Genomic DNA, 26,330 nt, shown 5'->3' with positions numbered 1-26,330 from the left:
CCCTGGAGACCGGAGTCGGCTATTTAGCCCCAGGACAAGCTGGGCCCCTATTCGCAGCAAGCGCCGGCCGGGAGCAGTTCAGAGCAGGGGGGGATTTTTCCTCTTTACTCCATCACCTCTCGGAGAAGCCTGCCTGAGGAGGAGCTGGGAGCGGCCGACTGTGGGGCGGGTCCCTGCCTGCCAGGAACTGCAGAGACCCAGCACTCACAAACATGCTGGAGAGGCATCGCTGGCCGGTCCATGGCTAGGCAGTGACTGAGAATCCTGGTGGTGAAATAGATCCCAGGCTAGGGAGCCCAGCACGGTGAGTGTGTTACTCCAATTCAATGTACTTAGGGGCGGCTAGCTGGGGGCCATTTCATACTAGACACGAGTTACGAAGGGAACGCTGCAGGACTGGTCACAGCACTCGCTCATTATTTTAGAGCTTCATGGCGGGGGAGGATTTTCCTTCCCCCAGCAGAGAACAAGGGAACTTGTCACAGCAATTGTGTGAAACCCAAACTTTTTAAATTGGGAACATCTCCATGTCACCCTTCCGCCAGTCCAAAGGCACCAGCCAGGTTTAGTTCAGTGAGAACCAGCCCGCGGCAGATAAATTGTGGAACCCTGAAAAATGTTTGAACCGAGGAAAAAGATGTTTTGAATTTTCCAAGGCACATCTTGGGTTTTAAAACAATGTTTGGTTCTGTGGAACCTTAGAGACGAACGAACGAACGAAGGAAGATAGACAGACAGATAGACAGACAGACAGACAGGGTGTGGGGACAGACAGACAGACAGATAGATAGATGAAGAGCGAATGGAAGGCCCTGGCCAGAGCCTGTCTCTTTTAGCCCGGCCTGCAGACACTGCGGAACTCGAAGGATTTAGCATTGACATCTCTTGCTTTCACCCCATCTCCTTTGTTCCACTCTGCCGCTGGCTATGTGGGAAAAATCCAATAACTCCAATTGTGTCAAAGGGGGGACTGTGCAGAAATCAAAACTCTCTAAAAGAAAACTGCTGTAAGGGTTAAAAGTTTTCCAGGCCTCTCTCCCTGTATCAGAGTGAAATCAAATTAACTCTAATCAAAGACCCTTACAAATGACTATCTCAAATTCATGGATACTCATACGCTACGTCTACATTGGTCCCTTTTCCGGAAGGGGCATAGTAATTTTTGAAATCGCAATAGGGAAATGCGCGGGGGATTTAAATATCCCCCGCGGCATTTAAATAAAAATGTCCGCCGCTTTTTTCCAGCTTTTAGAAAAGCCGGAAAAGAGCGTCTACACTGGCCCCGATCCTCCGGAAAAAAAGCCCTTTTCCAGAGGATCTTATTCCTACTTCGAAGTCACAGTTTGCCTTGTAAGACCACTCACTCCACATTCTCATGTGCTTTTGTTTTGTAAAACTTACTTCTAGCACTCCTGGGGTGAACAGAAGTCTCAGAGTACTTCTGCTGAGACTTTGATATGTTAAAGAAAAACAATCCACAACTGAACTGTCTAAGCATTCTGTATAAAGGATCAAAAACCCTGTAACTCAGGGCTGACTGCTACGGCCGCCAGCCTGCATGCATGCATAATAAAGTTTTCTCTTCTAGGTTTCTCTCCTGCCTCACTGATTTGATTTGACCTCCAGCCTCGAACCCTTCTGGGGGCTCTGTACCCCAGGGGAGCGAGATTTCCCCCTCAGCTACACACACACACTGTGGATGGGGCACCAAACAGACATGTACTAACAGACAACGAGTGGTTCTGTGGCACCTCAGAGACTAATCAAAATACAGAGAGGGGGTCATCAGCTTTCATGGGCAAATCCCACTTCCTCAGGTGAATGGGAGTGGAAATAACAGAAGTGAAGAGATCTATAGAACAGCAGAAGCAATCTCTGTCCACTGTAGGACCCGCTTTAATGAGTCTAAGTAAGCTGGGTGTGCCCTATACTTGGCTTTTGATGTGGAAATGCGGTCGGTAAAGGCAGGAGAAACTGGCTTTGTAATGCACGGACCAGTTAATGTCCTGACCAGAGTACCGGTCCAATTTCTCAATAAAATCTGTTGAGAGTTCTGTATTCTCTCTCTCTGTACTTAGCTGCTGACATTCCTTTCTAGAAGAAGGGCGAGTTTTAAATCCCGGACTGAGTGCCCAGGCAGGTTAAAATGTTCCCCTACTGGTTTATGCACGTTACCATTTCTGATGTCTGACGTGTGTCCATTTCTCCTTTCTCACAGAGACTGGTTTGGCCAATGCACACGGCCGAGGGGCATTGCTGGCACTTGCTGGCATAGATCACATTGGTGGATGTGCAGTTATCTGAGTCCTTGAGGCGGTGGCTGTTGTGGTTGTCTCCTGTGTTGGAGAAGCTTGTGTAGAAGTGTGGCAGGATTGCAACCGGGGCTGATTGCCGGGCTGGGTTCCTGGGTGAATGTGTCAGGGGTGTGCCGTGTGGTTTCTGGACAGAATTTGTTTCAGGTGGGGAGTGTCTGCAGGCGAGGACTGGCCTGTTCCTTAGGGCTGTGAGAAGGGGGGCTTGTTTTCCAGGTCAGGTTGCAGATTGTCAATGATGCGCTGGAGGGGTTTGAGCTGGGGGCTCTGTTGGGTATGACCAGAGATGTTCTGTTCTGTTCCTCGTCGGGCCTGTCCTCAGACCCACGGCCCTGCACAGGCATTAAGCGGCTGAGGTAAATGACGCAGCAGAGAGGTCACCGAGTGGTGTTACTAGCTCGTGCGACCAGACGTCCTGGTGCCCTTAGGACACATTTCAAAGACACCATAATAGAGGCCCAACTTTAATGTATACCCCAAATTAAAAAACATAGAAAAACTGAAAAAGAGTCATCGCGGCTTAACCACTGCGTAAAAGAAGCAATGAGGGATAAAAAGGCATCTTTTAAAACAATCTTAGTGAGGTAAATAGAAAGGAACATAAACTCTGCCAAATTAAGTGTAAAAATGGATTGCACCCTCAGCAAGTTTGCGGATGACACTAAGCTAGGGGGAGAGGTAGATACGCTTGAGAGCAGAGATAGGGTCCAGAGGGACTTAGACAAATTGGAGGATTGGGCCCCAAGAAATCTGATGAGGTTCAACAAGGACAAGTGCAGAGTCCTGCACTTTGGACAGAAGAATCCCAAGCATAGTTACAGGCTGGGGACCAAACAGCTAAGTCGTAGTTCTGCAGAAAAGAACTTGGGGGTTACAGTGGATGAGAGGCTGGATATGAGTCAACAGTGTGCCCTTGTAGCCAAGAAGGCTAATGACATATTAGGTTGCATTAAGAGGAGCATTGCCAGCAGATCCAGAGATGTCATTATTCCCCTTTATTCGGCTCTGGGGAGGCCCCATCTGGAGTATTGCGTCCAGTTCTGGGCCCCCCACTACAAAAAGGATGTGGACGCATTGGAGAGGGTCCAGCGGAGGCAACCAAAATGATTCAGGAGTTGGAGCACATGACCTATGAGGAGAGGCTGAGGGATTTGTGCTTGTTTAGTCTGCAGAAGTGAAGAGTGAGGGGGGATTTGAGAGCAGCCTTCAACTTCCTTCAGGGGGGTTCCAAAGAGGATGGAGAGAGGCTGTTCTCAGTAGTGACAGATGCAGAACAAGGAGCAATGGGCTCAAGTTGTGGTGGGAGAGGTCCAGGTTGGATAATAGGAAAAACTATTTCACTAGGAGGGTGGTAAAGCACTGGAATGGGTTCCCTAGGGAAGTAGTGGAGTCTCCATCCCTAGAGGGCTTTGTCTAGACTGGCAAGTTTTTCCGCAAAAGCAGCTGCTTTTGTGGAAAAACTTGCCAGCTGTCTACACTGGCCACTTGAATTTCCGCAAGAACACTGACGATCTCATGTAAGAAATCAGTGCTTTTTGCGGAAATACTATGCTGCTCCTGTTTGGGCAAAAGTCCTTTTGCACAAAAGCTTTTGCACAAAAGGGCCAGTGTAGACAGCTCAGATTTCATTTGTGCAAAAAAGCCCAGATTGCGAAAATGGCGATCGGGGCATTTTTGCGCATAAGCGCATCTAGATTGGCACAGATGCTTATCTGCAAAAAGTGCTTTTGCGGAAAAGTGCTCGTGCCAATCTAGACGCTCTTTTCCTCAAATGCTTTTAACAGAAAACTTTTCTGTTAAAAGCATTTGCGGAAAATCACGCCAGTCTAGACATAGCTGAGGTGTTTAAGTCTCGACTTGACAAAGCCCTGGCCGGGTTGATTAAGTTGGGATTGGTCCTGCCTAGAGCAGGGGGCTGGACTTGATGACCTTCTAATGTCTCTTTCAGTTCTATGATGCTATTACACCATTTTTTCCCTTTTTAACAGGTGTTCCATCAGCTTCATGTCCGATTGTTTGTATGACATTTGCCCGGTCTGCTCATTTGAATATGAGCCTTTTGACCAGGTGTCCTGTAGTCAGCCTTGGGACATATGGTCACCCTGTGATGGGCCCATCGGTGCTCAGAGATGGAAGAGGAACCTTGTGTCCTAACGTCATTCGTAAGCAGGCAGCCGGGCGTCCCTGCGGCGTGACAGAGGACACATTGTACGGGAGCTGGCTCTGTGCGATTTCTGCAGCAGGCGGCGAGCAGGCACCATCGGTATTTTAGTTTCATGCCCGAATCCGGGGCCTGCTGTTGGTGGCAGGAACAGAGCCAGCTCGGACAATGAGGTTGCACTGGGATTGTGCCGTCCTTCATGCTGCATTTTATCCAGCCGTGTCCTGAGCCCGATCGTCAGATGGGGAAAACGGATGCAGTTTGGTATATTGTCGAGGAGCCAGGAGACTGCAGAGGAGCCAAGTGAATGCAAGTGGGGAGTGCCGTTTGCCTCTGGCACTCACGCTCTCAGAGTGGACTCAGTCTCGTGCTCTAATCCCCACCCCTGTCTCTCCACAGCCATCAGATGAAGAAGGAAATGTCCAACCAAACCACCAAGACTGAGTTCCTGCTCCAGGGGTTCTCTGAAGTCCGGGAGCTGCAGGTTTTGCACTTTGTGCTGTTCCTGGTGCTTTACCTGGCAGCCCTGGTGGGGAACCTTCTCATCATCTCAGCTGTCGTCCTTGACCGTTGTCTTCACACCCCCATGTACTTCTTCCTGGTGAATCTGTCTGTCCTGGACCTCGGCTCCATCTCCGCCACCATCCCCAAGTCCATGGCCAACTCCCTCCTGGACAGCAGGGTGATTTCCTATGCTGGATGTGTCACCCAACTCTTTCTCTTTTTAGTCTTCACTTCAACTGATCTTGCCTTACTCACCGTCATGGCCTACGACCGATACGTTGCCATCTGCCAGCCCCTGCATTATGAGCGAGCGATGAACCGGAGAGCTTGTGTCCAAATGGCAGCTAGTTCCTGGCTTGTGGGTATTGTCTACTCTGCCCTTCACACAGGGAACACCTTCATGTTACCCTTCTGCCAGTCCAACGTCATCAACCAATTCTTCTGTGATATCCCCCAGCTCCTCGAGCTGGCCTGCTCCGACTCTTACCGCAGTGAAATTGGGGTTATTGCCTTCGGTGTGTTTCTAGGTTTAAACTGCTTTGCTTTTATCCTTGTGTCGTACGCTCAGATCTTCAGAGCGGTGCTGAGAATCCCCTCGGAGCAGGGCCGGCACAAAGCCTTCTCCACCTGCCTCCCCCACCTCGCTGTGGTCTCCTTGTTACTTTTCACTGGTTTGTTTGACTACCTGAAACCCACCTCCAGCTCAGCAGCTAATCTCGACCTCTTGGAGGGTGTTCTCTACGCCGTGGTGCCTCCCATGCTGAATCCGGTCATCTACAGCATGAGGAACAAGGAGCTCAAAGCTTCACTGAAGAAGTTAATGGGATACATTTTAACCTCCAAGAACTGAAATGTCCTTCAGTGCTTATGATTGCAGCTTCAGCTTCTTGATGGAACTTGGACTAGCGCCGCTGATCTTACCTGGGTTAATTTAGCATTAGACCAGTGTAAATGGGAGCAGAATGTGCTCCTCACACACCCCCATCTAGATACACACCTGTCCCTCTTTCTCAGGGATTTAACAGCACAGTTACACAACATGAGTCATCAGGGTGCCCTTGTAGCCAAGAGGGCTAATGGCATATTAGGGCGCATTAGGAGGAGCATGGCCAGCAGATCCAGAGAAGTGATTATTCCCCTTTCTTCGGCACTGGTGAGGCCACATCTGGAGTATTGCGTCCAGTTCCGAGCCCCCCACTACAGAAAGGACGTGGACTCATTGGAGAGGGTCCAGCGGAGGGCAACCAAAATGATTCAGGGGCTGGAGCACATGACCTATGAGGAGAGGCTGAGGGATTTGGGCTTGTTCAGTCTGCAGAAGAGCAGAGTGAGAGGGGATTTGAGAGCAGCCTTCAACTACTTTCAGGGGGGTTCCAACGAAGATGGAGAGAGGCTGTTCTCAGTGGGGGCAGATGCCAGAAGAAGGAGCAATGGGCTCAAATTGCAGGGAGGGACGTCCCGATGTGTAAGGTGATGTGCACAGTGACGATGGCAGAGGTACCTTACGTGCGCCATATCCTTGGCTGGTTCCCCAGATCAAGCATCAGGCCCAGGCCTTCATTGGGATTGCAGGGTACTATTTGAGTTTTATGCCCCACATCAGCTCCATCACTGCCCTGATCATGGAGCTGTGTGAGAGGGGGAAGCCAGACACGGTGGGCCGGACCACGCAGTGCTAGAGGGCTCCGTGTATTCTGAAAGAGGCCCTTGTCAGAGCCCCAGTGCTGGTAAACCCAGACTTTGAAAAGCCTTTTATGGTGTTCATGGACACCTCAGACACGGGGCTGGGGGCAGTGCTGATGCAGGGGCAAGAAAAGGGGGAGCAACACCCCTTCGTGTACTTGAGCCAGAAGCTGCTTCCTGAGGAACAGAACTATTCAGCCACAGAGAAGGACCCTTGGCCCTGGTGTGGGCCCTTAGAAAGCTGCAGCTGTGTCTGTTTGGTTGGCATTTCCCAGTGTACACATCCGCTCTCCCCTGCCCTGGCTGTATTAGGTGAAGAGGGCAAACACTTCTCTTGGGGGGACTTCCTGGGTGAGTCTTGGGCATTGTGACAGACCAAGCCGGGTCTGGGCACAGCTGAGGGCATCTGCTCAGGGCGAATTGCTCAAATCCAGGGCTCCTTACAGCCCCCAGACTGGTGACCTCTCCACACAGGCCACAAACCAGTCCCACAGAGCACTTCAGCTGCCTGCCTGAAGCCTCATGAGCAAAACCCCTCCGACACCCCAGCAATATCCATGCCCCTGATGGCCCCAGGCCTCATTCACAGGTGAGGGGTCCAGCACCCAATCTCACCTTCCCTGAACAAGTTCTGTCCGGTTGCAAGAAACCAGCCACAGATCCCTGGTCAATTTAATCTCTGGATCTTACCCACAAACCATGCTGAGCCAATCCTTTAGCATCTACCATCTAAAGGTTTATTGCTACTGCTGGCTTAAAAGTCCTTGTTGCACATCCTAGGTCAGGATGGGTCCACAGTTCTTTCTGGCCCTTCGATCCCTGCATTGCTGTCTCTAGGATTAAGTGCTGAGCTGAGTCCAAAATGCAGATGGCCACATGGCAAATTTATCCTTCCTTCCTGGTCTCTCCTTGGCCACAGCAGGTCACCTGGCCCATGGCCTATCCCTGTGTTCCCTGCTGGTAGCCCCTAGGGATGAGTCACCATTCCCGAGGTGTGTCCTTGGCCCATTGAGTGCCATTGTCCCACAGGGCCTCGCTAATTATGTCCATAGGCCGGGCTCTGCCCAATGCTCTACCACATTCAGAGAGACTTCCAGTCTCCATACAGATTACAGATTCCTAACTCCACACACAGAAATTATACAGATATATGAAGAGCAGATACAGAATCAGAAGAAAGTAAGCTTTTGTTTGACCCCTCACATGGCCCCCTTTGTACCACTTTCGGGGTGAACACCCCCCCCCCACGGGTGCAGCAGTGACCCAGCTGCTCTCCTCCCAATCCAATAACATGACAGGCATGGGCAGCTGAAAGCAGAGAGGATGGGAGCCGGGGACTGGATGGTCAGGGAGTTGGAGGACGTTTCCCCTCAGCACTTCTGGGGGCAAGGGGAGACTCCCTTGCAGAGCCCTGTCCCCAGATGGCCAGTCTCTGCCCCCAGAGGTCAGTCTGGAGTATGGCTGTGCCCTGTGCTCGCTGCCCCTTGTGGTGACTGTGAATATCACGTCCCTCCTCTCTCTGCCACTCCCTTTCCATGTTCTGGAAACCAGTCCCATTCCTGGCACTTCCCATTGTAGTGATTGTAGTGAATGTTTTAGTGAATTATTGAAAGGAGACTGATTGCCCTGTAGCAGTGGTTAGAAATGGAGTTTCCTATCTACTGAGACATTTCAAGATATTGAAATATTTTCCCATCCCAGGTCACAGCAATAATTCAAATGAGCAACTTTTTTTGAGACAGGATAATTTGCAAACAAAACAAAACACAATGAAAAACGTGTCAAATAAAAAAGTTTTATAGTTTCCTGAGTGTGAGACTAGAAGGGTTGATGCAAGCAAGTAGTCGGCATTTCTGTTTATCACAGGCCATTTGGTACCCCCAGTACCGATGTTGAGCCCAACAGCTCTGGTTAAACTAAACAATTGCAAAAAATAGAAGAGTGAACTGTGGTCGGCCACAGAGAGGGTATGTCTATGCTACCACCCTAGTTCGAACTAGGGTGGTTAATGTAGGCAACCGGAGTTGCAAATGAAGCCCGGGATTTGAATTTCCCGGGCTTCATTTGCATAAAGCTGGGCACCGCCATTTTTAAATGTCCGCTAGTGCGGACTCCGTGTCGCGCGACTACACGCAGCACGGACTAGGTAGTTCAGACTAGGCTTCCTAGTGCGAACTACCGTTACTCCTCGTTTCACTAGGTAGGAAGCCTAGTCTGAACTACCTAGTCCATGCCGCGTGTAGCCGCGTGGCACGGAGTCCACACTAGCGGACATTTAAAAATGGCGGCGCCCGGCTTTATGCAAATGAAGCCCGGGAAATTCAAATCCCGGGCTTCATTTGCAACTCTGTATGACTACATTACCCCCCCTAGTTCGAACTAGGGTGGTAGTGTAGACATACCCAGAGTGACCCAGGGACATTCAGTCCTACCAGGGTCCGAGTCCACAAAGGAGAGGGGATTGATCAGACCGGTGGTCCTAGCAGTCCACCTGCTCTTCCTGCTGCAGGGCAAAGATTCCTTTTGATTTTGGTCTTCCTGTGTTTTCATCTTTTCTTTAATGTCAATTAACTGAACCTGCTAAAAATATCCAACCGTCATCAAAACTGACTCTGTCCCACACACGCTCCAGGCTTCCACGAATCCGTAAATTTCTGAGGAACAAAACCAAATTGTGAGATGATGTCAAAGAAGGGCTTGTGATCAGCCCATGGATGGGAATTTCGTCCTCCCCTTTAAGGTCTCAATCCTGAAATAGCCCCTTGCCCACCCTTTGTCGATGTCTGTGCTCCTGGGAATGCCTTTGGAGAGCAGGCTCTCAAACTTTTGTCAGATCACTGACTTTATCAGCAGAGAGAGACATGGTGGACATGTTGTCTCTCCAAGGAGATCTTCTCAACTTCCTTTCCTCCCTGACACAAATGTTGACCATTTCCATGGCCCATCCAAGTTCACCCAGGCTGTGTCTACACTGGCATGAATTTCCGGAAATGCTTAAAGCAGAAAAGTTTTCGTTATAAGTATTTCCGGAAAAAGAGCGTCTACATTGGCAGGATGCTTTTCCGGAAAAGCCCCTTTTCCGGAAAAGCGTCCGTGGCCAATGTAGACGCGCTTTTCCAGAAAAGAGCCCCGATCGTCATTTCCGCGATAGGGGCTTTTTTCCGGAAAAGACTACTGGGCTGTCTACACTGGCCCTTTTCCGGAACAGTGTTCCGGAATAAGGACTTATGCCCGAGCGGGAGCAGAATAGTTTTTCCGGAATAGCGGCTGATTTTGTACAGTAGAGCATCGTTGCTTTTCCGGAAATTCAAGGGCCAGTGTAGACAGCTCGCAGCTTATTCCAGAAAAGTGGCTGATTTTCCAGAATAAGTGGCCCAGTGTAGAGACAGCCCCAATGTCCCAACATCAACCGGCCACCTCTTCTTCAGCTCTGAGAAAATGGCAGGGAAAATTGATTTGAATTATTGTAAATGAGGCCAGATGCCCAGTGAGTCTACACCAGCCGTAGCTCCATTGGCCTCCAAGGGCAAAAAGCATAGGTGGTGTAAATCAGCAGTCGCGTCAGAGAGGAGAGGTTACCCCATCTGGAGAAAGCTGACAGAGGTCCTTGGGGAGGCTTAGGGCCAGATTCCCAGGTAATGGAAATCCAAACAGCTCCAATGAAATCAAAGGGTGAATCCCAGAACTCAATGGAACCGGATCAGTTGACACCCATTTAGGACACAGCATTTATCTTCGACTGCTTCTTAGTGACCATTATCTAACACCCAGGCCAACCTGTTGGGTCCTCTGGGGGCTGTATCCCAAAAGCTGCTGGTGCATCCCCGCAAAGGAAGGATTTAAGTCCCGGCTGCACCTAGCCCTGGATGGGATGACTGAGTTGGGGTTGGTCCTGCTTTGGGCAGGGGGCTGGACTTGGTGACTCCTGAGATCTCTTCCAGGAATGCAGGAGCCCCAACATCTGTGGGGTTCAGGAAGGACCAGGCTGCTCCAAGCCAGCTGGGGCTGTCAGGCCACTGGGCTCTGAGCTGCAGCTTGTCACACCTGTGCTCCCCACACAGAGTTTATTTTGCAATCTCCTTCACTCCCCTTTGGGCTTCAGCCCGGCTCTGTCTGTCGCCAGGGTCCTTCCAGGGCCACTGCCATGGCCGGGCACATGGGGCTGTTCCCCTCCGGGGTTGAGGGGCGGCGGGAGCAGCTTGGCAGGCGGTTTGCGGCTGGGGTGAGATCTCCCTGCCCTGGAGACTGAAGAAAGGTATTTAGCCCCAGAATAAGTTGGTCCCCTTGATTGCTGCATGCGCCGGCCGGGAACAGTTTCAGAGCAGGGAGGGGATCTCTCCTCTTTACTCCCTCGCCTCTCGGAGAAGCCTGCCTGAGGTGGGAAGCACTGAGTGGCCGTCTGTGCAGCAGATGCCTGGCTGCCAGGAACTGCAGAGAGATACAGAAACTCACCAGACACGCTGGAGGGGCAAGGCAAATCGAACAGAGATGGGGCATCGCTGGCAGGTACGTACCTAAGCAATGACGGAAAATCCTGGTGGTGAAGAACCTCACAGGCTGGGAACCATCTGGCAAAGCCCAGCACGGTGAGTTAAACCTGCTTAGGTGTTCATATTTAAAACTAGACTTGAGTTACCAAGGGAACTCTGCAGGACTTTTCACATCGTTCACTCAAACATTTAGAGCTGCTCAGACATTTTTATTTTTCTTCTCCCAGCAGAGAACAAGGGGCCTTTTCACAGCAATTTTGTGAAACCCAAACTTTTTTATTTGGGAACAACTTCATGTCACCCTTCTACCGGTCCAATGGCACCAGCCAGTTTTAGTTCAGTGAGAACTGGTCCATGGCAGATAAATTGTGGAATCCTGAATAATAATTGAACCGAGGAAAAAATGTTTTGAATTTTCCAAGCCATATCTTGTGTTTCTAAAAAACAAGTAGTCCTGTGTCACCTTAGACACTAAGGTAGATTAGATAGATAGATAGATAGATAGATCTATCTATCTATCTGATAGATAGATAGAGGGGGTGTATGGGGATAGATAGATAGATAGATAGATAGATAGATAGATAGATAGATAGATAGATAGATAGATTCTATATCTATATCTATATCTATATCTATATCTATATATTTGTTAGTCTCCTAGGTGCCACAGGACCACACGTTGTTTCTGAAGTTACAGAGGAACACGACAGCCCCTCGGAAACTTGTGTTTCAAGAATCAGGCATTTCCCAGGGAAATGTCTTCCACTAAAACCCAAGAATTCCTTTGAAATAATGTGAACGTGATCCCCCAAACTGGAAAGTTAGGGTGAAGCCAGGGAGGGAACGTTCATCCTGTCCAATAGTTCTGATATCGGAACCCCATCACACTATGCAACCGGGAGTATTGCCCTTTCAAAGGGACACCCCTGGATGGTAAAACTGAGCAAGCAGCAAAGTGGGCAGTGCAGGTGTTAAACATCCTGGTGTGTTGACTGGAGAAGAGTGAATGGAAGCCCCCGGCCACAGCTCCTCTCTCTTAGCCCGGCCCGCGGACATGGCGGAGCTCGGTGGGTTTTGAATTGACATCTCTTACTTTAGCCCCATCTGCTTTGTTCCACCCTGCCGCTGGCTACACACACAAGCTGTGAATGGGGCACCGAATACACACATTACAAGTGGCAATGAGTGGTTCCGTGGCACCTCAGAGACTAACCAAAATACAGAGATGGGGTCATGAGCTTTCGTGGGCAAAACCCACTTCCTCAGGTGAATGAGAGTGGAATAACAATACCCAAGAGTTCCTGTCCATGGTAGGACCCCTGTTAATGAGGCTAATTAAGTGGGTTGGATGTGTCCCATACATGGCTTTTGATGTAGAAATGCGATTGTTAAAGGCAGGAGATATTAGCTTTGTAACACGCCCATCAATTAATGTCTTTGTTCAAGCCTGGGGTAAAGGTGTCACATCGGTAGATGTATTCCAGTAAATAAACAGAGCCTCTCTGTAACTGGCTGGTGACATTGCCTTGTACAGGAATGGTGACTTTTAAATCCATAATTGTTTGACCGGGCCAGTTATAATGTTCCCCAACAGGTTTATTTGTGTTCCCATTCCTGAAGTCTGATTTGTGCCCTTTCTCCTTTGTCACAGAAACTGGCCAGTTTGGCAAACATGGCAGAGAGGCATTGCCGGCACTTGATGGCCTAGATCATTAAAAGATGGGCAGGTGTCTGAGCCTCTGATAGCATCACAGAATCACAGAACACTAGAACTGGAAGGGACCTCGAAAGGTCATTGAGTCCAGTTCCCTGCCTTAACGGCAGGACCATCTAGACCATCCCTGACATGTGTCTGTCTAATCTGCTCTTAAATATCTCCAGAGATGGAGATTCCACAACTCCTTAGGCAATTTATTCCTTGACAGTTGGGAAGTTTTTTTCCAATGTCCAACCTAAACCTCCCTTGCTGAAATTTAAGCCCATTGTTTCTTGTCCTAAATAGCGCAGGGACTTAGCATCCTCTTTAACCACTCCCACCCCACTCCCATGGCCTTGCTCCACTCCCAGGGCTCCCTGCCATGCTGAGCCACTTCCTTGGTTTGGTGGGTTGACGACCATGTAGCCAGGTTCCCCGGGTCCTGGTGCTGAAAGCGTCCTTAGGGCTTAACCCCGTCCTGCCTGCGCTATAGCCAGAGGAGAGGAGGTGGTTGGGTTATCTTGGTGGCCAGCAGCAACCTGGAGGTGTGAGCTGCCTTTCAACACTTTAAACACAAGCCTTATAGGTCAGAAAGTCAATAAAAGGACGCCAAGTATGCAGCCAAGTAAACAGGCATTCGGTCAGCTTGATGTTACTTTGAATGCTTTTACAATTGGTTGCTGTTGAGCTCACTGGAATGTGAGCAACTGGACCAGGAGTCCCATAGTCAGCCTAGGGAAATATGGTCACCCTGTTACAAGCCCATCGGTGCCCAGAGATGGAAGTGGAATCTTGTGTCCTAACTTAATTCGTAAGCAGGCAGCCGGACGTCCCTGCAGCGTGACAGAGGAACCGTTCCATGGGAGCTGTCATGCAAGCTCCTGAGTTCGTTTATGTCAGAGTTCTGCAGAAAGCGGAGAGCAGGCGGAGTCGGTATTTTAGCATTTTAGTTTCACGCTTGAGTCCAGAGCCTGCTGTTTGTAGGATGAGGGGCTCCGTCTTGGTAGAATTGTTGTGTTGGGATTGTGGAGGCCATGATATGCCTTGATTTTAGCGAAACTTTTGATACGATCTCCCACAGTATTCTTGCCGGCAAGGTAAGGAAGTATGGATTGGATAAATGGACTGTAAGATGGATAGAAAGCTGGCTAGATTGTCGGGCCCAATGGGTAATGATCAATGGCTCGATGTCAGGTTGGCAGTTGGTTTCTAGCGGAGTGCCCCAGGGTTCGGTTTCAGGGCCAGTTTTGTTCAATATCTTTATTAATGACCTGGATGAGGGGATGGATTGCACCTTCAGCAAGTTGGCCGATGACACTAAGCTTGGGGGAGAGGTAGATATGCTGGAAGGTAGGGATAGGGTCCAGAGTAACCTAGACAAATTAGAGGATTGGGCCAAAAGAAATCAGATGAGTCAATCTGGGATTTGTGATGCGCAGAGAGTCTGCCATATTACCCGAGAACGTGGGAATCTTGCTTGGGGTTCTAGTGTTTGAGTTTCTTGCTCAAGTTTCTCCTCTGTTGCCTCTATGGGCTTGGGCTGTAATTTGTTCTTGTCTTTTATGCATTTGATCCAGGGATGCCTTGGGCCAGATCCGCACGTCGTGTAAAGTGATTCAATCCCCCTGAATCTAAGGGAGTGACCCCAGTTCACACCAGTGCGATAATGCACCCGAGAAGTCTCCGTGTCAGCAGTGGTTGGTCTCTGTCAGTTCCAGGACGTGAAGGAGAGGAGGTGGGTGAGGCTGGCTGGTGGAGGTAATCTTGTCTCTCTCTCTCCTATGTCACAGGTCTTACGTCTCCCACCTTGACTCCCACAGAGTCTGATTGGCTGCGCTCAGGGCACTGACCCCTTCTTGTGCGGGATTAACATTGAGACGTGAAATTTTAGTGAGCCGAGAGTCAGGGTTGCTTCCTCTGACATTTGAACCCTGACCCTCCCCATCTCCTTCCCTCTGCAGGCCTCACAGGACGTACTGAGGAAGGAAATGCCCAACCAAACCAACATGGCCGAGTTCCTGCTCCTGGGCTTCTCTGACGTCCAGGAGCTGCAGATTTTGCACTTTGTGCTGTTTCTGGTGATATATCTGGTGGGCTTGGTGGGGAACCTTCTCATCATCACAGTCATAGCCCTCGACCATCGTCTGCACACCCCCATGTACTTCTTTCTGGGGAACCTGTCCATCCTAGACCTCAGCTCCATCTCCGTCACCATCCCCAAATCCATGGCCAACTCCCTCATGGACACCAGAGTGATTTCCTACCCTGCCTGTGTCGCCCAAGTCTTTCTATTCATGTTCTTTTGTTCATCTGATTTAGGCATACTGACAATCATGGCCTATGACCGGTATGTGGCCATCTGCCACCCGCTGCACTATGAGAGAATCATGAACTGGAGAGCCTGTGTCCATATGGCCACCAGCGCCTGGGTCACTAGTTTGCTCTACTCTGCCCTGCACACCGGGAACACGTTTGCCGTCTCCTTCTGTGGAGGCCACGTGGTGGATCAGTTCTTCTGTGGTATCCCCCAGCTCCTCAAACTGGCCTGCCCTGACTCCAACCGCAGTGAAAATGGGGTTATTATCTTTAGTGCCTGCTTAGTCGTCAGTTGCTTTGTTTTTATTGTTGTGTCGTATGTTCATATCTTCAGAGCGGTGCTGAGAATCCCCTCGGAGCAGGGCCGGCACAAAGCCTTCTCCACCTGCCTCCCCCACATCTCTGTGGTCTCTTTGTTTATTTTAACTGGTGCCTTTGCCTACCTGAAACCCACCTCCAGCACCACATCCCTCCTGGACCTCATAGTAGACATTTTCTATTCTGTAGTGCCTCCTGTGCTGAACCCCGTCATCTACAGCATGAGGAATAAGGAGATCAAAGCTGCCCTGCTGAAATTGATTGGAAGGAGGTTATCCCTGGCACAGAAAATGTCTGTGTTTCACCTCTGATTTTAATTTCATCCCATTTCTTTTTGTATAAATGAAATGAGGAGAGTAATGTCTGCATGAGAGCAGGGTTTGCCATCTTGTTATGCACAAAGGTGTATTTGCAGTGGCAAAATGGAAACACTGATCAAGTCAAAGGAGCAACCGTAAATGTATACCACTGTAAATAATAACAAAATCTATCTATCTATCCATCCCCACACACCCCATATCTATCTATCTATCTATCTATCTATCCCCACACACCCCCTCTATCTATCTATCTATCTATCTATCTATCTATCTATCTATCTATCTATCCCCACACACCCCCTCTATCTATCCCCACACACCCCCTCTATCTATCTATCTATCTACCTACCTACCTACTTCAGGATGCTATAACGCATCCCAATCCCATGCTATCTGAGAACCTTGGATAGAAAATCTGTATCCGTAACAAAGTCTTAGTGGATCTCCTGGATGCTGAAGCAAAGAAATGCAGTATCTGTGCAGTAGACATTTGATTTTTGCTTCTGCTTCATATTTCAGTGGGTAATTTTTTTGAACAAGTAGGCTGTTGGTTGGTTTGTTGCTTCCATCCGTGTGTTTTCAAGGTGGGGTTGTCTGGGGAGATGGTTAGTGTTTACTCAGGCAGCATGGTTAGTATTTTGTCCTGTACAGAGCTGCCCGGTTCACAGGTTACTCTTAGGTAACATACAAACCTGGCCCTAAGATGCAACTGGGTTTGCTCCAATTGTACAGACAGAGATAAACACCTACAGGATCTAGATCAAGCATTCTTTAACCTAAAATAAAATCAAGCATTCTTAAAACTAAAATTCTTTCCAGCAACCACACAGCACATCTCCATCATACCCACCCCAGTACCCAGCCCTGCAATCCACTCCGGTGCCAACTCTGTCCACACATGTGCACAAGCCACATCATCCCAGGACCTATCCACTTAAGCCATCACATCAGAAGCTCATACAACGGCACAGACACTAATATGACATGTGCCATCAAGGCACACACAGAAACCTGTTGGGAACCATTTTAACTTGCCTGGGCACCCGCTAATGGATCTCAAACCATCCTGAAAGAGAAGCTACAGAACTTAATTTCATTTCCAAGTTTGATTCCTACAACAGAGGTTTAAACAAAGACCTAAACTGGATTACCCACTACATTCCACATCCTAATGGGCAGGGGGCTGGACTTCACGACCTCCTGAGGTCTCTTCCATCTCTATGAATCCATGATTCTAATGACATAAAAAGCCAAACACCAGGTACTTAAGACTAATTAGAACCCTCTCTATCAGCTTCATTTAACATGGACAATCTAACTGAGTAGTCTTCTTCCATTTTTCCTCCTGTTCTTTCCCTCCCCATCCCCTCTCTTTCTCTGCAAGGGTATATCTACACTAGCTCGTTAGTTTGACCTAGGTAGGGTAATGAAGGCAAGCGGAGTTACAAATGAAGCCCGAGATTTAAATATCCCAGGCTTCATTTGCATGTTCCCGGGCGCCGACATTTTTAAATCCCCCTTAGTTCAAACTCTGTGCCCGCGGCTACAGGCGGCACGGAGTAGGTAGTTCGAATTAAAGATCCTAATTTGAACTACTGTTACTTCTCATTCCATGAGGCATAATGGTAGTTCGAATTAGGATCTTTAATTCTAACTACCTACTCCGTGCCGCGTGTAGCCGCGGGCACAGAGTTCGGACTAAGGGGGATTTAAAAATGCCGGCGCCCAGGAACATGCAAATGAAGCCCAGGATATTTAAATCCCGGGCTTCATTTGCAACTCCGCTTGCCTTCATTACCCTACCTAGCTCTAACTAACAAGCTAGTGTAGATGTACCCTAATATATTTGGAACTTGGACACCCTAAAGTCTATTATGTGAAGAAGAGGTTTGTGCCCATGAAAGTTCATGATGCCATCTACAGACGGCCCCCGACTTCCAACGCTATTGGTTCTGGAGGAAGCGTCGCTAGTCGGGGGCTTCATAACTCGAACCCGCATTGACAATAGATGCCATGCGCCATTGTAAATACAGGGTTTTCCAGCCCCTTCTATACTTACAAAAATAGTTATAAGTGCGGAGGGTCAAAACTCGAGTGGTCGCATCTCGGGGGCCTCCTGGACATTTTTTGATAGTCTCTAAGGTGCTGCAGGACTATTTGTTGGTTTTTTAAAGTTTTTACAATCTGATGCCTGGTACATCCCACTGTCCTCGCACAACCAAATCAAATTTGGGAGGCAGCTTCCTCTTTTCCTAGCTGAAAGCAAGGTCGGGGTGGGGTTGTGCCAAGACAATGAGAAGTGCCTGGAATAGGATTGTGTTCTATCACATGGAAAAGCAGGGGGGTTGATCAAAGGAACAGCGATACTGCAGGGAAAGCACTGAGGCCAGCAAGCATGGGGGACAGCGATACTGCAGAGTGAGCACAGCGGGTGGCCACACCAGCAAGGGATCAAGATTTCCACGTTTCCAGCCACTGGAGCCCCACTGCTCCAAATTGTGCTGGAGGCCGGGGGGAGCACCCCACCCACTGGTCCTGCTGGAAACCCTGCGTACTGGCCTTGCCACCGTAACCTCTCTCCCCAGGAGACCCTCAGGCCAGGAAGCATGCCCCAACCCCCTCTCCCGCGAGGGGACCCCCCCCCCGAGGAGAGGCTGGGAACCGTGGCCCACCTTCCCTGACCTTGCTCTGAGTTAGGGGAAGAGGAAGCTGCATCCCAAATGTGGTTTGGTTGTGCCAGGACAATGGGATGTGCCTGGAAACTGAGTGTGTTCCACAACAGGGAAAGGGAGGGGGTTGATAGCTGGGACAGATACACTGGAGAATGACCCCAGGGGGGCAGGGAACGGGAGGCTCAGGGCAGTGGGCTGAGAGGTGGGGGGGACTCAGGACAGGAGTGTGTTTGGGGGGGGGTTGGGGCTGCACTACCCTGCTGGTGGCACCCCCTGTGGGGCAACGCTGGTGGGGACGGCACTGCCCAGGGGGGAGACAGCACCAAGGCCGTGCAGCTGTAGCCCCTGGAAGGAGCTGTCTCCAGAACAGCACAACCCTCACCAACTACGGTCAGCCCTGGTAAGCCCCCCAAACCTCCCACCCTTCTTGATAGCCCTGCCCTGAGCCCTGCACCCCATCCCCTCTCCTAAGCTCTGCACCCTATCCCATCCCCTGAGCCGTCTAACCCCTGCCTTCACTCGAACCTTCCAGCCCTGCCTTAAGCCCCCCCCACACCTCCGAGCCCCCAGCCCTCACTCCTGCACCACTGCTCTGTGGAGGCAGGAAAAGAGAATAAGGGAATTTGTGTGCAGCCATCTTGGTCTTGTTAACAAGAGAGCAAGAGTCAGGCTAAGTCTGTGGCCTGACAACGCGAGATCTGTAATTAGACGCTGCCTTTGCCTCTCGCCTCCATACGGAGATACGGATAGAACGCTGACTCTGGCAGGGACCTTGGGATAAGGAGCATCTGGGTGGAACTAAATAACTGTTAGCCATTGGTGTTTGTAATGGGAAGGAGACTAATTGTTATTGTTATTATATCTAATAGACAGTATAGAAACTGCTTCATAATTGCTTGTATTCGAAGATCTGCCTCGGAAGGGGGGCTCCCCCCCGTCCTAACCAGTTTTTCCCTTGCTGCAGCTCGTAATAAAACTGCCTCTGGCTACTTGTTGCTTAAACACAACGCAGAGTGAAGGCTTGTTTTCTTCCACAGCCCCTGCCCCTGCTGCGCCCTCCCCAAAGCCTTCCCTGATTCCTCCACCCCAACCTGAATCCTGCACCTCAACACTTATCTTGACTCCCGCACCCTGCGCTCCCAGCTCTAAGAACCCCACACTCTGCCCTGAGCCCCCCACAGCTTCCACTTTCTGCCAGACTCCCAGCCCCCCCCAACTCCCTCATTTAAATAAGGGATGTACATTTTCATTTGAATTAAACAACAACAACAACATTACCACAGTGAAGGATCCAAAGAACTCCATGGACATCTGCCAATAGATTAAATAAAGTCACACCCATATTAAACTAATAATTTAAAATGGAACTCAACCAGACCCTTTTTAATCCTTTATTGCTGGGAAAGGAAAACCTCCCGTCTCTCAGAGAGATCTTGGATAGATGACAAAATAAACAGATACCCCCAAATTCCTACCACAGAAATCTCATTGGATCAAAGAAACAAGTCAGCGAAGGGACATACACCAACAGGAAAAGGCAAATACAGAAGCAAAACTTCTCATACTGCAACCACAATTTTATTCCAAAAAAGAGAAGAGGCCGAGATTTCACGAAGACAACTAGTGACTTAGCTGCGGCTGGTGATCTATTGTGCAAAATCGTAGATTCTTAGAATTCTAGGGTAGGAGGAGACCTCAGGAGTAATCAAGTCCAGCCCCGGCACAAAGCAGGACCAACCCCAAATCAAATGTCCCAGTCAGGGCTCTGTCAAGCCGGAAATTAAACACCTCTAGGGATGGAGATTCCACCCACTCACTAGGAATCCCATCCTAGTGCTTCCCCACTCTCCTTGGGAAATGGTTTTTCTTAATATCCAACCTAGACCTCCCCCACTGCAACTTGAGACCATTGATCCTTGTTCTGCCATCTGTCACCACTGAGATCAGCCTCTCGCCAGTCTCTTTGGAACCCCCCTGAAGGAAGTTGAAGGCTGCTATCAAATCCCCCCTCACTCTGCTCTTCTGTGGACTAAAAAAGCTCAAATCTCCCAGCCTCTCCTCAGAAGTCATGTCCTCCCGCCCCAGAATTTTTTTCATTTCTGGGCTTTCTCCAGGGTGCCCACATCCTTTCTGTAGTGGGGGCCCCAGAACTGGACACACTACTCCAGATGTGGCCTCCCCAGTGCTGAATAAAGGGGAATAGTCACTTCCCTGGATCTGCTGGCAATGCTCCTTCTAATTCACCCTAATATGCCATTGGGTTTCTTGAAGACAAGGGCACCCTGTTGACTCATGTTGTGCAACTGTGATATTAAATCCTTGTGAAAGAGGAACAGGTGTGTATCTAGATGGGGGTGAATGAGGAGCGCAATCTGCTCCCATTTACATGGGTCTAATTCTAAATTAATCCATCTAAGTTCAGCGGCGCTAGACCACATTGCATAAAGAAGCTGAGGCTGCAATCACAAGCACTGAAGGATGTGTCACTTCCTGAAGATTAACCTCCACCCCATCAGTTTCTTCAAGGCAGCCTTGATCTCCTTGTTCCTCATGCTGTAGATGACTGGATTCAGCATGGGAGGCACCACGGCGTAGAGAACACCCACCACGAGATCCAGATTAGATGCTGAGCTGGAGGGGGGTTTCAGGTAGGCAAACACACCGGTGAAAAGTAACAAGGAGACGACTGTGAGGTGGGGGAGGCAGGTGGAGAAGGCTTTGTGCCGCCCCTGCTCCGAGGGGATTCTCAGCACCGCTCTGAAGATCTGAACATAAGACACAAGGATGAAAACAAAGCAGTGTAAACCTAAAAACACACTAAAGCCAATAAGCGCAATTTCACTGAGGTCCAAGTCAGAGCAGGCCAGCTTGAGGAGCTGGGGGATTTCACAGAAGAACTGGTTGATGACGTTGGACTGGCAGAAGGGTAACGTGAAGGTGTTCCCAGTGTGCAGGGCAGAGTAGACAATACCAGCGAGCCAAGCACTGGCGGCCATTTGACCACAGGCTCTCCTGTTCATCACCCGTTCGTAATGCAGGGGCTGGCAGATGGCGACATATCGGTCATAGGCCATGACGGTGAGTACAGCAAGATCAGTTGAAGTGAAGACAAAAAAGAGAAAGACTTGGGCAACACAGGCTGGGTAGGAAATAGACCTGGTGTCCAGGAGTGAGTTGACCATGGATTTGGGGATGGTGACAGAGATGGAGCCGAGGTCTAGGATGGACAGATTCACCAGGAAGAAGTACATGGGGGTGTGAAGATGGTGGTCGAGGGCTATGGCTGAGATGATGAGAAGGTTCCCCACCAGGGTTGCTAGATAAATCAATAGAAAAACCACAAAGTGCAAAATCTGCAGCTCCCGGACGTCAGAGAATCCCAGGAGAAGGAACTCGGTCACGGTGCTTCGGTTGGACATTTTCTTTTTCAGCACATTGTGTGATGGGCGAAGAGGGAAGGACATAGACAGGGGTGGGGATTAGAGTCCTCTTGGTGCTATCTCAGAGTGAGAGTCCCAAAGGCACACAAGCTCTCCTCTTTTGCATTCCCCAGGTGTGGTGAGTTACCAGATGGGTGTTAATTGGCCTGGATCCTCGACAATCTGCCGAGATGCATCTGTTTGCACCATCTGAGGATCGGGCTCAGGATGGGGCTGGATAAAATGCAGAGCAGATGATGGAGCAAAGCTCAATCCCAATGCAACCGCTTTGGGTCATCATAGGGTGACAATATTTCCGTAGGCTGAGTACGGGATGCCTGGTCAGATTGTTGGGATTCCAGTGAGTTCAATGGCAACCAATTGTACAAACTTTCCAACGTCAAGCTGATGGAACACCTGTTAAAAAGAACAAATGGTGTCGTTGGCTTCTTCTAATTGACTTTCTTATGTTTAAGGCTTTGGGGTTCAAACAAAACCCACCACACACCTGCACGCCTCTCTCCCATGTGGGGATGAGTGACTGACCCTACCCTTCTTTGCTGCCCCTCTCTGCCCTCCACGCCCCGCTGGGCTCCCAGGATTGACCCATTTTCCTGGTACCTGACACAGCATCTTCTTGGGGCCACATGTGGGAGAGTGTGTGGGGGGTGCAAGATCACCCCAAATTCCTGACAGGTGTGTCACCAGAATGTGGCCTGTAGTGGCTTTTGGGAGGAAAGGGATGGGTGCAGCCCCAGCCACAGGAGAGAAGTGGAGGGGGGAGAAAGGATGATGGGGCAGAGCTCATCTTTTCTCCTCCACACACCACCCTTCCCCGATGGCTGGATGCCTCTTGTCCCTTCCTGATGTGATGGTGATAAAAGGCAGGTCACAGCTCCAGGTTGCTGCTGGCCACTGAGATTACCCAGCCAGCTCCTGTTCCTTGGCTACAGTGCGGGCAGGACGGGGTTAAGCCCTAAGGATGCCTTCGGCACCAGGACCTCTGGTCACACGAGCTAGTAACACCACTCGGTGACCTCTCTGCTGCGTCATTTACCTCAGCCGCTGCCTGCCTGTGCAGGGCCGTGGGTCTGAGGACAGGCCCAACGAGGAACAGAACAGAACATCTCTGGTCATCCCCGACAGAGCCTCCAGCTCACACCCCTCCAGCGCATCATTGACAATCTGCAACCTGACCTGGTAAACCAGCCCCCCTCTCCTCCCACAGGCCTTGGGGACAGGCCAGTCCTCGCCTGCAGGCAGCCCTCAACCTGAAAAAAATTCAATCCAGCAACTGCACAGCACACCCCCATTCTACTCACCCAGGAGCCCAGCCCTGCAATAAAGCGCATTGCCGACTCTGTCCACACATCTACACAAGTGACCCCATCATGGTCCTCACCATGTCAGCTACCACATCAGGGATGCAGACAACTGCACATTCGCCAATGTGATCTATGCCAGCAAGTGCCGGCAATGCCCCTCGGCCGTGTGCATTGGCCAGACCAGTCTCTGCCACAAAGGAGACATGGACACACGTCAGACATCAGAAACAGTAACGCACATAAACCTGTGGGGGAGCATTTTAACCTGCCTGGGCACTCAATCCTGGATTTAAAATTCGCCCTTCTTCTAAAAAGGAATGTCACCAGCCAAGTACAGAGAGACTCTACAGAACTGGAATTTATCGACAGATTTGAGATCACTACCCTGGCCTGGACATTACCTGGTTGATGCATTGCACAGCCTCCTGCCGCATCAAATGCCATGTATGGGACACATCCAGCCCACTTAATTAGCCTCATTGACACGGGTCCTACAGTGGACAAGGACTGCTTCTGCTATTCTATAGAGCTCTTGGCTTCTCTCATTTCCACTCCCATTCACCTGAGGAACCGGGTTTTGCCCACGCAAGATCATGACCCCATCTCTATATTGTGGTTAGTCTCCGAGTTGCCACGGAACCACTCTTTCCTGTTGGTACGTGTCTGCCTGGTGCCTCATCCACAGTGTGTGTGTAGCCAGCGGCAGGGTGGAACAAAGGAGATGGGGTGAAAGCAAGAGATGTCAATGCTAAACCCACCGAGCTCCTCTGTGTCTGCAGGATGGGCTAAGAGACACGGGCTGCGGCAGGGGTCTTCCAGTCGCTCTTTTCCAGTCAGTTTTACCATCCAATGGGGGTCCCATAGATCAAGTGGGTTCAGATTTCAGAATTATTGGACAAGATGAACGTTTCCAACCCGGTTTCAAGCTAGCTCCCAGTGTGGGGGAATCGTATGCAAATTATTTCAGAAGAATTCACGGGTTTTAGCTGAAGACATTTCCCCGGGAAATGCATGATTCTTGAAACACAAGCTTCAGAGGGGCAGCTGTGTTCATCTGTAACTTTAAAAATGATGTGTGGTCCTGTGGCACTTAAGAGACTAATAAATATATAGATATAAATTCATGAACTTTCTTGGACAAAAACCACTTCCACGGATTAAATAGCTTTTACCCCTGGAAGCTCAGGAATCTATCTATCTATCCCCATACACCCCCTCCATCCATCCATCCATCTATCCCCATACACCCCCTCCATCCATCCATCCATCCATACACCCCCTCCATCCATCCATCCATCTATCCCCATACACCCCCTCCATCCATCCATCCATCTATCCCCATACACCCCCTCCATCCATCCATCCATCCATACACCCCCTCCATCCATCCCCACACCCCCTCTATCTATCTATCTATCTATCTATCTTAGTCTCTAAGGTTATGTCTACACTACCACCCTAGTTCAAACTAAGGTGCCACAGAACTTCTCGATGTTTTGAAACACAAGACATGTCTTGGAAAATTTAAAACATAAAAAAAATTTGGCCCTCAGTTCAATGAAAATTTGTCAGGATTCTACAATATCTGCCGTGAGCCAGTTCTCACTAAACTAAAACTGGCTGGCATATTTGGACTGGCGGAAGGGTGACATGAAGATGTTCCCAAATCAAAAAGTTTGGGTTTCACACAATTGCTGTAACAGGGTCCCTTGTTCTCAGCTGGGGGAAGAAGAATACCAGCCCCGTGAAGCTCTCAAAGCTGGAGTGAGCGCTGTGACCAGTCCTGCAGTGTTCCCTTTGGAACTCGAGTCTAGTATGAAATGGCCCCCAGCTAGCCGCCCCTAAACAGAGTTAGCGGAAGTCACACACTCACCGTGCTGGGCTTTGCCGGACAGTCCCCTGCTTGGAATCTATTTCACCACCAGGATTCTCAGTCGCTGCCTAGCCACGGACCGGCCAGTGATGCCCCAGCGTGGTCGCCTTGCCTTGCACTTCCAGCATGTCTTGTGAGCGCTGGGTCTCTGCAGTTCCTGGCAGGCAGGGACCCGCCCCACAGACAGCTTCTCCCAGCTCCTCCTCAGTCAGGCTGGGCCCGGCAGCGATGGAGTAAAGAGGAGAAATCCCCTCCCTGCTCTGACCTGCTCCTGGATGCTACAAGCTGCCAACATGGCCCCAGCTTGTTCTGGGGTAAATAGCCAACTCCGGTCTCCAGGGCGGGGAGATCTCACCCAGCAGCAAACCGCCCTGACAGGATGCTCCCGCCGCCTCTCACTCCCTGAGGGAACAGCCCCACGTGCCCTGCGATGGCAGCGGCCCTGGGAGGACCCTGGCTGCAGACAGAGCCGGGCTGAAGCCCAAAGGGGATGAAGGAGATTGCAGAATGAACTCTGTGTGGGGAGCAGAGATGTGATCTGCTGCAGCTCAGAGCCTGGTGGCCCGACAGTCCTGGCTGGCCTGGAGCAGCCTGGGCCTCCCTGAACCCCACAGACTCCGCTCTGGGGGAGCAGAGACGTTGGGTCTCCTGCGTTCCTGGAATCCTAGGGCAGGCAGAGACCTCAGGAGTCATCGAGTCCAGCCCCCGGCCCAAAGCAGGACCAACCCCAACTCAATCATCCCAGCCAGGGCTTGGTCACACTGGGACAGGTGGGGCTGTCATCCATCCTCCCAGTCAGGTGTAGGGTCCCAGGCAGAGACTGACAGAAGCGCCTCCTCTCCTCAGCCATGGGATGCGGCCCCAAGAACATAAGAGCAGCCAGACTGAACCAGACGAACGATCCATCCAGGTTTACAGGATTGGCCGACAAAGATTTTCTTTGTCACCCAATCCCTGTCTTGACAGCCGCTTTTTGTGGACAAACTGCTGATTCGGCAAAACGCAGCGGCCATTTTTATTCAAATGAAGTGCGGGAGATTTAAATCCCCGCTTCATTTGCACTGTCAGTATGTCTACTTTATATCCCTCTAGTGACAAAGGGATGTAGTCAGGACATACCCTCTGTGTCCTCTAGTTCTTATATTATGAAAACAAGTGATCACCACTCATGATTTTATAGACCTCTATCATAGCCCCCCTCAGTCTCCTCTTTTCTAAACTGAAAAGTCCCAGTCTCTTTA

The 26,330-nt window shown here is 50.2% G+C and overlaps 3 protein-coding genes across 3 annotated transcripts; 2 read left to right on the top strand and 1 right to left on the bottom strand.

The window, feature by feature from the left end:
- The first annotated feature begins 4,891 nt into the window (after positions 1-4,891).
- LOC102445099 (olfactory receptor 14C36-like) lies at positions 4,892-5,827 on the top strand. The gene has a single exon (XM_006131449.2). It carries the CDS (start codon positions 4,892-4,894, stop codon positions 5,825-5,827), a length of 936 nt encoding a protein of 311 aa, XP_006131511.2.
- A 7,094-nt stretch (positions 5,828-12,921) lies between these two features.
- On the top strand, positions 12,922-15,791 carry LOC102445350 (olfactory receptor 14A16-like). The gene is made up of 2 exons (XM_006131450.2): positions 12,922-12,961; positions 14,800-15,791. The coding sequence occupies exon 2, from the start codon at positions 14,835-14,837 to the stop codon at positions 15,789-15,791; it is 957 nt and encodes a 318-aa protein (XP_006131512.2). The 5' UTR covers positions 12,922-12,961; positions 14,800-14,834.
- A 5,164-nt stretch (positions 15,792-20,955) lies between these two features.
- Positions 20,956-21,936, bottom strand: LOC102445597 (olfactory receptor 14A16-like). Its single transcript, XM_025188865.2, has one exon. The coding sequence runs from the start codon at positions 21,934-21,936 to the stop codon at positions 20,956-20,958; it is 981 nt and encodes a 326-aa protein (XP_025044650.2).
- Positions 21,937-26,330: the final 4,394 nt, after the last annotated feature.

This window comes from Pelodiscus sinensis, chromosome 30 (genome assembly GCF_049634645.1).
Source record: "Pelodiscus sinensis isolate JC-2024 chromosome 30, ASM4963464v1, whole genome shotgun sequence".
Taxonomy (NCBI): Eukaryota; Metazoa; Chordata; order Testudines; family Trionychidae; genus Pelodiscus; species Pelodiscus sinensis.
The sequence above is the reverse complement of the archived record's forward strand: the minus strand, read 5'-3'. Positions and strand labels throughout refer to the sequence as shown.

Bases quoted from the DNA above. Each gene is read 5' to 3' on its own strand.
- LOC102445597 (XM_025188865.2), bottom strand. From the start codon at position 21,936: ATGTCCTTCCCTCTTCGCCCATCACACAATGTGCTGAAAAAGAAAATG.
- LOC102445350 (XM_006131450.2), top strand. From the start codon at position 14,835: ATGCCCAACCAAACCAACATGGCCGAGTTCCTGCTCCTGGGCTTCTCT.
- LOC102445099 (XM_006131449.2), top strand. From the start codon at position 4,892: ATGTCCAACCAAACCACCAAGACTGAGTTCCTGCTCCAGGGGTTCTCT.